The 12,832-nt window shown below is 35.2% G+C and overlaps 1 protein-coding gene across 5 annotated transcripts in view; it reads left to right on the forward strand.

Annotated features, from left to right (window-relative positions):
- The window catches only part of LOC110022777 (ATP-dependent DNA helicase SRS2-like protein At4g25120), a 109,379-nt gene that overhangs the window by 68,348 nt on the left and 28,199 nt on the right, over positions 1 to 12,832 (forward strand). For 2 of the 5 annotated variants that reach the window (XM_020721879.1, XM_020721881.1), the window contains 2 exons: positions 5,785 to 5,948; positions 6,055 to 6,148. In XM_020721879.1, coding sequence (XP_020577538.1) covers positions 5,785 to 5,948; positions 6,055 to 6,148 — 258 coding nt within the window. Of the gene's footprint in view, positions 1 to 5,784; positions 5,949 to 6,054; positions 6,149 to 12,832 lie in introns of those variants that run through there. The other 3 variants (XM_020721882.1, XM_020721884.1, XM_020721883.1) reach the window with 3 other exon arrangements.

Genomic DNA, 12,832 nt, shown 5'->3' on the forward strand with positions numbered 1-12,832 from the left:
TCGCGCCCGCCACGTCGGCGTTGCTGCTCGACGTTCGTCTGTGTCTGCTCGACGAGTCTGTCTCTCTGCTCGACAAGTCTGCTCGACGTTCGTCTTCTCTCTATTCGACGAGTCTGCTCGGCGTCGCTCGCTTGGGGTTCGTCTGCTCGACGAGTCTCGAATTTGCTTTGTGTTTCAGTTTGCTCGTGAGGCTTCTCACTGTTCCTGCCGCAACAACTTTGTTGTAGCTTAACTTGGACAACTCTTCTTGCTCTGATGGCGCCTCCTTGTTTCGTTGAGCCGGATAAAGTCTCCTTTGCTTACGTGGTGGGTAACCCTCAGGTTCTGCAGTGGGATTCCCCTCAAGTTATAAGGAATCTCGTGAGAGTACAGATGATTGTCCTTTTATTAAAAATGGAAGCAAGAAAGGCGGAAAAGATGCAATTTTTTTCTCTGAAACAGAAATTTCTACCATGACGGAAAAATTCAAGTTTGCTCTTATTGAGATATTTCAGTGGGGACACACTCCTATGGAGGTTATCATAAAGAGTGTTGATAATCTTAAGCTAGTAGACAAGTGGAAAATGAGACTCATGGATATGGGACGTGTTGATTCAACTAACAGTGGCTGAAGACTACACCTGAATTTTCTCCAAGAAATATCATAATATCAAAGCAAATCAATGAAGTTACTCAAGTGGTTTCCTAATTTCGACCCAAAACATGAAACTCCCACTGTACCGGTATGGTTTAGTTTATCTGGTCTCAAGCTGTATTTTTTTCACCATCAGGTTCTCTACTCTATTGGGGTCATCCTTTGAAATTCTTTGAAACTAGATTTGCCGACTCTCAGTCTAATTAGATCCTCGGTGGCTAGAATACTTGTGGAAAGAGATATTACTTTACCAGATGTTACTGAAGTCTGATTGGGCACAACCCATAATGGTTATTGGCAACAAATCGTCATGGAACACAAACCACTATATTGTACCCACTGTAAGATGTTTGGTCATATTCTTGCTAAATGCCACAAAATTCATCATAATTTAAATTCTAAGGGTCAAGTGGATAAGGATGGGTTTAACCCCACTGCTATGAACATTTTAGTTCCATCTGAGGATGATACTACCAGACAGGAGGTGTCTGTTGACACTGCTGTTACTGTTACTGCGAGTGATACGATGCTGACACCTACAAACTCCATACAAAATAATTTTGATGGACTATTGCCTATAAATGATAGTGTTCAGACTGATAATCAGGAGAACCTCACAGCTCCATTTCTTTAAGAAGTAACCGGTGTAGCAGCAACTCACATTTCTCATATTGTAGAACCTATTGTGGGTACTATTGTTCCTTCTGGTTCAGCTTTGCCCCATCAAGCGGATTCTTTGAAGGAGAAATGATAGGTTTACACTTCTAGGAGGAAGAAGAAGAATAAAGATCTACTAGAGCTCAGGAGTCTTATGGATAATACTTTGGTTACTATGGGTAATGGTCATCTCCTTACCAATCTGCTAGCTGGATCACAACTGAGAACTAGAACCAGAGGCAAGACTAGATTGAGATAACCCACACTTTTTAAGCGCCCACCCATCTTTACATTTTTTTGGTGTGTGTTGTACCGTGTGGGTTGGGTGTTTAGGCCCACCCATACAAACCTATCTGTATCTTTATCTTTAATATATCAACCCTTGGGTTATATATATATTGTATGTGTCGCATGCCCCGGTTTGTTGGTTGGCATCCATGGTATAAGACCTCTTAGTTCGGGGGTTCAAATCCCCTCTAGCACAGTTCGCCTTAAGGAGGCGGAACTATAATTGTTAGACATAATATGAGTGGGTGGAGGCGCTTATAATAGCCTCTCGCCATTCCTTTTTACTATTATTCTGTCGTCTTCTGCAACGACGTTTTCAAGCCCTCGCAGCTTTCTCGACAACGCTCGCTCGCGTCGTCTCTGCAATCGACGTCACCCGTAGTCGACGACGCTTTCCTTCTTAGTCGCGGCTCGTGTCGTTTCTACTTGACGACATCTCTCCCGCAGTCGACACACTCGCCCTCGCTATCGTCGTTGTTGTCTCCCGTAGTCGACAACGTCTCCTACTAACATCGTCTTATTCCCATAGACGACGGCTCTTCCTTCTTACAGTCATCTTCTGTAGTCGACGACACTTCTCCTTCGCAGTCGTCTCCTTCCACACGACGCGACTATTTGCTCTCCTGCCCGACTGACACCATCTTGTTGGAGGAGATGACATCGACGTTTCGTTTCTATGCCACTGCACTTGCCGACGACTTTCTTATTTCTACTCTTACTCCTCTTTTAGGTCTAGAGACTGATTTTTGTACTGGCAAGTCCTACAATGTTTCACAATCTTTCTACGAGGTTCTTGAAGGTGGTGGTGATCGCACTTTCATTAAAAAACTTGGTAAAAAAATGGGAAGCCTGCTTTTATTCTCTTAGAGGTTAAAACCAGCACTCTCACGTCTTCTTTGCTCTAGTGGGAAAATTTTTTATGGTCACTAAAAACTTGAGATCATTCGGAAAGATTTTGATGCTACGAAGCTGTTGGCCAGTTGGAATATTGGTTTACTTGACGGTGAGATATACTTATTCAATTGTCTCGTGATACTGATTACACTCACATTTTTTCTCAAAAAGTTATCAGGATCGACAACTGTTATATGATAATTTTGGAGTGGCTTGTTGATTTTGATCCAGAAGCGGAGTCCCCTATTATTTTTGTTTGGATAAAGTTTCTGGAGTTAAAATTACATTTGTTCAACTTAGAAATTCTGTACTCCTTATCAACAATTTACGGTAAGCCTCTCAAGTTTGATAGTCCTTTTGGAAGGGCGTTCCGTCTCTCGGTCAAGACTATAGGTTGATCGCCGATCAACCTTTAATACATATATACAAGTGAATATATGGCGCGCTCAGCTAGCGTTTCGCCATGGCGATCCCTGGTTATTTCTCCACTGTAGCTCTTCGTTGATCAACCTTTGTTTTTACGATTTCGTCATTTCCGTCTCTTCTGCTTCTGTTGTCGCTGCCAAAGTGCGTCGTCTGTGTTCATTCGTGCGATGCTGCTTATTTGTTGTTTGTTGCGTCGGGATCACTCGTCGCGGTCAGTACTGGTTGTAGCGTCTTCTAACTTCCTACGCAATTCGAAACTGCTGTTTGAGCAGGTCGTCCTCAGGCCCAAGCTGTTGCAGGGGCTTCCGATTTGCTCCCTTTTTTTGGTTTTGGAGGTTGCTCTCTGCTTTGCTGTCTTCCCTGTTCTTAACACTTTTCCTCTCTCTATTGGGGATGACTTCAGACATATCGTATGTTGCTGCCCTTGCGGGTTTTCACGCCTCCGGTACACCTAAATGATGCTCTTTCTCTCCTTCGTTGAAGTGGGCGGAGGATATAACAAAACCTGGTAGAAAAAATGTGAAATTTGTCATTTTTTTTCTTGAAGCTGAAGGTATTCAACTTGCTTCCTCTCGTCGACCGAATTTTGTCGGGAGATTTTTGTATGACCATCCCAAAATGGAGCTGATTCACAGGGAATTTGAACTTATGCCCCTTGTTAGGGAATGAAAAATTGTACTGTTAGATGGACACCACAGTCTTATACAACTAAATAATGAAGAGGACTATACACGTTTATTTGTGAGAAAGTTAATCTGAATTGATAACAAAGCAATGAAGATTTTGAAATGGTCTGTAGATTTTGTCCCACAGGCGAAACCAGCTATAATTCCGGTTTGGATTCGACTTCTTGGTTTGAAATTCATTACTTTACGCAAAAGTGTTGTACTTTATTGCCTCAGCTTATGATACGCCACTTAAAACGGTTTTTTCTACTTTCAATCTTTCTCGTCCATCTGAAGCTAAAGTTCTTGTTGAATGAGACATCACTTCATCCGTTTATGAGGAAATTTGGTTGGACATATGTCACCATGGATATTGACAAAATCTAGTGATCGAGCTTTTTTCCTTCGTATTGTTTAAATTGTCGTATATTCGGCCACTCCAGTTCTCAATGCCACCATCTACATCCTAACCTCAGATAAAAAAAAACACAGTGTTCTGCCAGAGGCAGTGAATTCATCCACTCCTGATGAGCTCTAAGTACAAAAGGATACCCATAAAGATGTCACTATTCTCGCAGGCAATATAACAACAATTCAGTCGCCACAGTATGTTATCACTCCCATGTCTTTGGAACCTCCAATCGTGGGATAGAGCGAGATTCTTCAGACCCCTTCTGTTCTAGAACCTATCACAGATATTACATTTGGAAATACTTCTACTGATTCACTACCGCCTCATCAGCTCGAGCAAGTTGTTGATGTTACTCAGACTCATAGAGATAATGATTCAAATGTTACAGCAACAACCCACACCTGTCCGACCAAACTTTGGAGTCTACTGATCAAATGAGTCAATCATCGAATAAGGAATGACAGGTCCTCAAATCCAGGAGGAAGAAGAAGAATGAAAACATACTTGAGCTCAAAAATCTGATGGATGATACTTTGGTTACTCCGGATAATGGTACTCACCTTACCAATTTGTTAGTTGGCTCACTTCTGAGGACTAGAGGTCCCTAGTACTTTTGCGCCCTTTGGTGGCTTTTTAGTTTTTTGTTTACCCTTGTGTATCTTCCTTTTATTTAAGTTTGTGTGTGTTGTATTGTGTGAGTTGGGTTTTCTTTTAGGCTCTCTCATACAACTTTTCTGTATCATTTCCGTTTTAATATATTAGCCCTTGGGCTTTTTCTAAAAAAAAAATACATATACATATACAAACACGCACTTACGTCATATATTTTTTCTTTCTTCTATTAAACTCATGCATGATCTTAAATTATATGCTAGTAGGTCTTCATATGAAATATGAAAATTTTAAGTTGTAGGAGAGAGACTTAGTAAGAATTTAAAACTATATAATGAAAAAAAAAAATTTAAATGTATTTATTTCCATTTGATTTAAGAGAATAAATTTAATTATTATAAATAAAAACTTAATTGTTTGCCTTGATGACAAACTTGGTTATTTCTTTTCTTGTTAAAAGTGGTCCCTGTTAACATGTGTCGTTAGGTAACTTTTCCTAACATTAATTCAAATCATAATTTAAGGTACTAATAACTTTTTTACTTGATTTATGTAAATTTATTATTTTCTTTTGAATTAATTTCTTTCAATTGTTACTTAAAAAGTGTTATTATTACATGCGATCTATAATAATTGCTTACTTTGGATTAATGAAAATTTTATACATCACTGTTTAAAATTGACATATATACTATCGTCCAAACGGTAAGCTATACATGAAAGTTACTAATGACATATCTTCTGCAGATAAAGGCTAAAGTTTTTACGGATATGATAGGATTTTTTGAACAAATATAGTTGAGTTTTTTATATGTTTTTAAAAATTTCTTAAGATTTCAAATTCATAAAGTAACTGTTATTAAATTATTGAATTTAGTTGAGCATTCATTCTTTTAACAATAGACCATCTTAAATCATGTCTATGTGAAAATTTATTTTTATTGAATTAAAGGAAAGATTATTAAATCTAATATTTATTTGCATGTCCAGAACATTTATCAAATTGAAATTATTTAGTGATACTTAAGTTTCTTATTAGTGTAGCTCTATGTCTTTAATATATGATCGATGTTCAGAATTTTCAATTTTTTGGATTTTTGCATTTGAGAAGAATATTTTGTCATTGTTGAGTTCTATGAATAAAAAGCAAAAAATTCTGTAATCACCTTTTGTTTGTTGTACAAATTGATCTGTAGCGTGAGTCACAAGTAAATAAACTTGGAGGTTTGGTTAATAAAACTGGAAATGATCTGAAATGTGCATCATCATCTGAAGTATTGAATAACTGTAGCGGCAAAGATTTTCCAGACAGTTACATAGAAATGCCAGATGCTTGTGTTGGGGATAATTTTTTGAAGAGGTATTTGTAAAGTACTATCTTTGGCAAATTTGTTATGTAGCTCATGCAACTTATATTTACATTTGAGTTTGTATTTGCTCCAATTTTTTTCTTTTTAACTTGGTAGCTTCAACATTGAAGAACGGTTGATTGTCTCACATTTATTTCACCAATGGGCAAAAAAGCAAGCATTTCAGCATCCAAAACGGCTTCTTGATAAGGTTTTTATTTATTTTCATTTAAGCCAATTATTTATGCTTTCATACCGTATTGAAGTGACTGAAGGTGCTTTTTATGTCGGTGTGGCCTTACTATGATGTAGTTTTTAGTGGTCATTTTGTGGCGATTTCTCTTATTTTTTGGGGCTTCTTAATGTGGGCCTACTATGCAATAGTTTTTTGTGATCATTTGCAGCGATTTCTCTTTTTTTGGGTGTCTTTTGATAATGTGCATTAATTTACTTGATCTTAATTTGTGGAACTCCATACTGATAAACTTCAGCCAACCTATATAATTTTCATTTCAAGCTGCCATGAAATTCTATATATGGGTTACAAATAATTAGTTCCTGATATCCAATAGTTGGATAATTATGGAATGAGGAAGGGAAGCAAAAGGGAAGGAAACAAGGAAAATAATAATGAAGAGAAAAGAAATTTGATGTGGGAAGAAGAGGGGGGGATTGGAAATGGAAACATAGATAATTGAATTTTTTGGAGAAGATGGACAGGCAATGGTAGGCAAGAAAGAAAGTAGGAGAGAAATTGATGGAAGAGACTCAGTATATAAAAAATTTGTGTGAGCGAGAAAGCATAGAAATGTCATGGGAGATAGCGATAAGATCCAAAAATCATTGAATCTGGAGGGTTTCTACAAAAGAATGACCTAATAAATCTTAATCCATGCATGATAATTAGTGTGGAAGACTGCGGCTCCAAGAAAGGTGAGTCCGTAGACTTATACGATAGAATTGACAAAACATAAAAGGCAGGATGCAGGCGTTTACAATCCGTTTGGAAAAACATAAAATGTATGTTCTGGTCTCACAGATGGGCAAGCTTTAGGCTACAACATCTATGAATTGAAGTTGGCAAGTTTTAGTAATGGAGAAAGCTAAGGGCCAAATATTGCCTAGTTGGTCTCCATAAATTTCATTGGGAACTTATGAAAAAAATTTAAAGTGGTTGTAGTTACTATCCTACTTACTTTGATGTCACAAAGTTTGAAATTGTGTAATCTCATATTGAGGTTTTTGTTGAGGTGAGGCTCGAGCCTCAAGGCATTTTGAGATATAAGCTTTAAACTAAAATCATTAAATTAGTGAAAAATTTAAAATAATAAGTAAAGTACTGACATCAAAGAGAAATAATATTATTCAAAATAACATCATAATAAAAAATTAAGCAGAAGTATCCATCTATGATTAATTAGTAAACATATAGACGAAGTCTAAAATAAAGTCTCTCCCTCCTATTTCGGCACATAAGAAGTTTAAGATTGTAAAATCTAATGCTTTTACTTTTCTTACACCCTCACTTGTATCAGCATTCTTTTTTATCTTTTCAATCTTAATCTCAATCAACCTCATTTTCTTTGATTGCTAAAATTTAATGAGAATATTATTTTTATGTACAACCAATCTTGAGGACGAAATCGTAAGACCTAACACTTTGATGTTGAGATTTTGTGCAACTCGCAGTTTAATTTTTTATTTTAATGATGTAAAATTAGTTGCAAGTCATATGGCATTTGCGTTTGAGGGGAAAAATTAAGAAAAATCTGACGCTAGTAACATAATAAATTGAGGTTTTAAACATCATAAAAAAAGCAATAAGGAGCACCTCACACAAACTAAGCTTTAAGCCTCGATTGTTTTCCATCACGCATAAACCTATTGTCTTTAAGCACAATTTGTTAACGCGAGGTCATCTTTTTGTGCCCTAACTTCTGTGACATGTCTTAGATGGCACGATTTCAAATAATTATGTGTGTGTAAATCTTCTTTCCATGCATGATAGACATTACATGCTTTTTAGCCATTCGTCTATTTTTACATAATATCTGAACTTTGTGTTTGGGTCCTGATTTTTCTTCCCAAGTAACCCCCTTGGGTCAAACAGATGTGTAACAGAGGAGAATGTGCTAGTTAAACTCAACTCTCACCCACATTTATCTTGAATTACACAAATTAGGACTAAATAAGTGAAGGTTTTATTTCTCTAAATCATCACAAGCAGAAACTTACAATTTATTTCATTCAATATTCATTCGTATCAAAATCACAAAAGTGCATGCAAAAATAGTACCCCGCAAAAATCTTCGAAATCATCCCTAAATCTTTACAATTCAAAAGCCTAAATCTTTACAATTCAAAAGCCATGCAAAAGGTAATTCACGAGGCCGTGTCTATTTATTACTAAACTCTTTCTGAAATACAACATAATATATGATGAGTGATTTACAAGCTCAGTGAGTTAATGAAATTTAATGTAATATTTGATAGTAGTAAACGGAACAATATGTAGTGTTGGTCAGCAGCTAGTGTGGGTAAAAACGAGAGTAATAATAAAGCTGCTTAATATTGAGAAGTTCATGAAACATCAAGCAGTGGCCAATAATAATTAAAATTGATAGAAGTTTAATTATAGTTTTACTTATTTCCTATTTTTTTCTATGTATGTATTTCCTTTTATTTCCGGTTAGTTTTATAAGTTTCTATTTTTAGTTTGTTTGATTTGATTGTCATAATCTTGAAGATATTAGTGTTATTTCTTTCCTAAGTTAAGGAGATATGGGTGTTATTCTTTCCAAAATTTAGGAGATATGGGCAGGGGCGGAGTCAGCTTCTTTTTTGAGGGGCGGCGAACGACCTCCCTAGACCCGACATGGGTGCAACTAGGATAACGAAGGGCAAAGTGATATTTCATGAGAGGCAAAATTGATATTTCAAGAAAGACAAAAGGCTAAATTATCCTCTCATATAATTAAAAAAATTGAATTTAGTGGGGGGGGGGGGGGGGGGGTGGTGGTGGGCCTCCGTTCCCCCCCCCGACTCTTTCTTGGTTTGCCTATGGATTTGAGTGTTATTTCTTTTCTAAATTTAGGATTATGTAAGTCGTATTTAAGCCAACATATAGTATCAATTAAGGTATTGAACAAAATTCTCCAAACTTACATGGTATTGAGATCTTAACTTAGCTGTCGGATCTCCACCTGCTTGGTTAAATCTTCTTCCTGCTGTAGAAATCTTTCTTTTGTATTTTCGCTTATGTGTGCGCGTTTTTATATTTTTATTTATACTTTCATTATCCTTAATGTTCTTGTTTTAGGATCGTCATTTTGTGTTTGCATAAGTTGGCATTTTTTTTTATCATTATGCTTCGAATTTTATCTTTTATGTAAATCTTAGTTTGTGGTTGAGCCATGTCTCAGTAATGTCCTAACTAAACCTTGCTTGTGTCACGACCCAGCTTGGGCTTGGAATTAACCAAAACGGGAATGGCCTGTCGAACTATAAAAAATAATTTTTTTAGATATATATTTTATAACTAATATTTAACAATTGAAAAGCCACTGTAGAAAAAAAGTAAGTTAAAACGATCATAAATTTAGTTTAGATTAGGTTCACGTATTGTATATATGTTTCATATTTTGTTGCTCATCTTTTACTCCTAAATTATAGTACGTAACAAAAAAGAGAATGATATTCATGTTATTAAAGATACTATAAACCAATATAAAACAATAGACAAATTTTCTTTTTCAAATATGATTTTTTTTTATGGTTTATAGAATTGAATGCGTTTTACCGCATCAGTAACATGTATATATCATTTTATATCTGTACAATCATTATTAGAGCACAGCCTAAAATTGTGTCAATTAAGACATATTAATATCAATACTTTTTCTATTTACGTGCATGAATATTTTTGTGTTTTCTAGTTAGTACCATAAATGAGTGAACTCCATCAAAACTAAACATGCAATTGCAAACGGGAATCCATTCTCGCGAACAAACACACCCCCTACACACACCTAGGAGCACCCCTTCCTGCATATCCATACAAGACCCGAGTAGGCGGGTCGAGGTCCTACGGGGTACCCACTACTCGGAGTACCCTCCCACCAAAAAAAGATGTGTGGTTCGGTGGTTCGACCAGAAATGCTATGCTGACGCACAAGACTACCCCTCTTCCCGAAAGCTTCGCGGGGAAGACTTGACTTTTTACTACTTGACGACGACGGAGGACCGCCCGTAGGGGGTTGACTGCACAAGGCCCCTGCAGAGGAAAAGCTTGATCCCAGCGAATAGAAGATGCTCAGCTCCGCACAACATAGGGATTGGCACGCTTTCGGGAAGAACATAGAATAGTAGAGGATCCAGCATGCGGGACACGGCGATCATGAGAAATTCACGAATTAGAGATGCTGTAATATCCTCTTTCCCAAAACTTCTCATACCAGACCAACCCACTGAAATGCAAATAGGGATAAGAAATGTGGTCAATATTACGAAGAATAATGAAAGACCGTCTATACCCATAGAAAAATGGATGTTTTCATAAGGAAGCCATCGAAGGCTTTCCACAAATTGAGATTTGGCCGTAGAAGGATCGAATTGTATCCGAGGAACAGGGGGATACAAAAAAGTAATAAGAGAAGCGCACAGACCAATCAATCGTATCGGTCATATTCTTGAATTTGGAATGAAAAGAGGAGTAATGCTTCCTAGCACGGGACACGGAATAAGACCACTGAGATTGCAATTATGTTTCATATTTTGTTGCTCATCTTTTACTCCTAAATTATAGTACGTAACAAAAAAGAGAATGATATTCATGTTATTAAAGATACTATAAACCAATATAAAACAATAGACAAATTTTCTTTTTCAAATATGATTTTTTTTTATGGTTTATAGAATTGAATGCGTTTTACCGCATCAGTAACATGTATATATCATTTTATATCTGTACAATCATTATTAGAGCACAGCCTAAAATTGTGTCAATTAAGACATATTAATATCAATACTTTTTCTATTTACGTGCATGAATATTTTTGTGTTTTCTAGTTAGTACCATAAATGAGGGAACTCCATCAAAACTAAACATGCAATTGCAAACATACTATGCTCCATAGGTGTGTGTAGGTGGTGTTTTTTATTCTTATTTGCATAGAAGTAAATATATTTACATAACATTCAATGTTTATGATAATTTAAATAATGTTAAGTGCACAGGTTATTCAAACAAGATAAATAAATATTAACTAGAATCATAAATCACGAGTATGTTGTGATATAAATTTAAAACTATAGCATAAGACATAAGTAATCATTTTGATGTTCTTCACAACTTCCTAAATTGAACACCTATTATACAAAATTATACATATTAATAAAATTTTACCACATTACTAATTATGTTAAATTATTATTATTACTTATGTTATCTTATTTCATTATTTTAATTTAGATTATAATCTTTCATCTTTAATTCTATTTATGTCGCTATGGTTAAATTTTAAATCTTTCACTTCTAATTAAAATGTTTATTATTATTATTATTATTTTAATTTTCATTAATTTTATTCTGCTACTAATCATATATTAAAATTTTAACTATTTTAGTACATTTAATCAATTTATTAAATTCTCTCCATTCATTGTTTAACAATGTTTTCATCAAAAATTTTTTTAATTAGTTTTTATGATTACTTAAAATCATTAATTACTTAATTTTGTAACATAATATATGCCAATAACTTACTATTATTATTATTATTATTATTATTATTATTATTATTATTATTATATCAAAATTAACTTTTCTACCTCGCCCTTTGCCTCAGAAAAATATTACATTCGGACTCTGCACGAATAGCTGCATGCGGAGTCCAATAAGAAGAAGCCAACGACTGCGAAAAGATTTTAAAATTTGAATTTAATGTAATATATAATATAATTTTAATTTTGTGAAAATGATGTATAGTATTATTTTTTATTTTTGAAAAAATGATGAGGCAATATAGATCTCATATATCTAATAGTTTAAATAGCTGAACACGATACCATAAACTATATATCATATTGATGGATAAAGATTGATGGATGAATGTATCACTTATTGGTAGACTTAACTATCTAAATTTAAAAGTTTATGACTCTACTTTGGTCTGCAAATTTTATAGCCGAAAAATTCTCAGTTCTAATACACAGATTAAATAGGGTTTAGATTAATCTGGGTTCTTAATTTCTTATAGAGGCAAGTCTCTATAGTTAATTACATCTTAGATAACCGAATTCACCTAAGAAGACACTCGATTAAGATCAGGATTGCATCTTCAAGAATTCAACGTTTAGTAGTTATTTTGGAATCCAAAGGAGTGAAAAGTAGGAGATGTCGAAGATACCGAAGAAGCTTCAGTGACGTCTCTACCTAACCTATGATTTGACTTTACGTTTTTGAAAGAGAAATTATTTAATGTTTTGGTTTTGCAAGTTATTTAGATATTTGGGGCTTAGATCTACATTTCTTATGTAAATGACCCGAGAAAATATGAGGATTCATGTCGTACCGAACGACGACATCGGAATCTTAAAAAGTTTAGGACTTATATCGTATGATATAAAATCGTAGAAAGTTCTAAAAGATAGTTTGAGAATTTACGTAGTGCTAGACGAATGACCTCGACGTCCTATATGTATGCTATTTAAGTCTATCAAAGCTAGGTTAAAGCTCCCTTTTCCACCTCCTGTTATAATCCCGACCGCTGCCCGGAGATGAATCGTCAATCGACCACGTTGTTATCTCATTACATGAAGTGAGTAAAAGAAAAGAAAAAAATCATGCCTCGAACGGCCTATCCTAGGGGATTGGATGAACATGCTAAAAGGTATT

The sequence above is a fragment of the Phalaenopsis equestris genome, unplaced genomic scaffold, assembly GCF_001263595.1.
Source record: "Phalaenopsis equestris unplaced genomic scaffold, ASM126359v1 Scaffold000202, whole genome shotgun sequence".
NCBI lineage: Eukaryota > Viridiplantae > Streptophyta > Magnoliopsida > Asparagales > Orchidaceae > Phalaenopsis > Phalaenopsis equestris.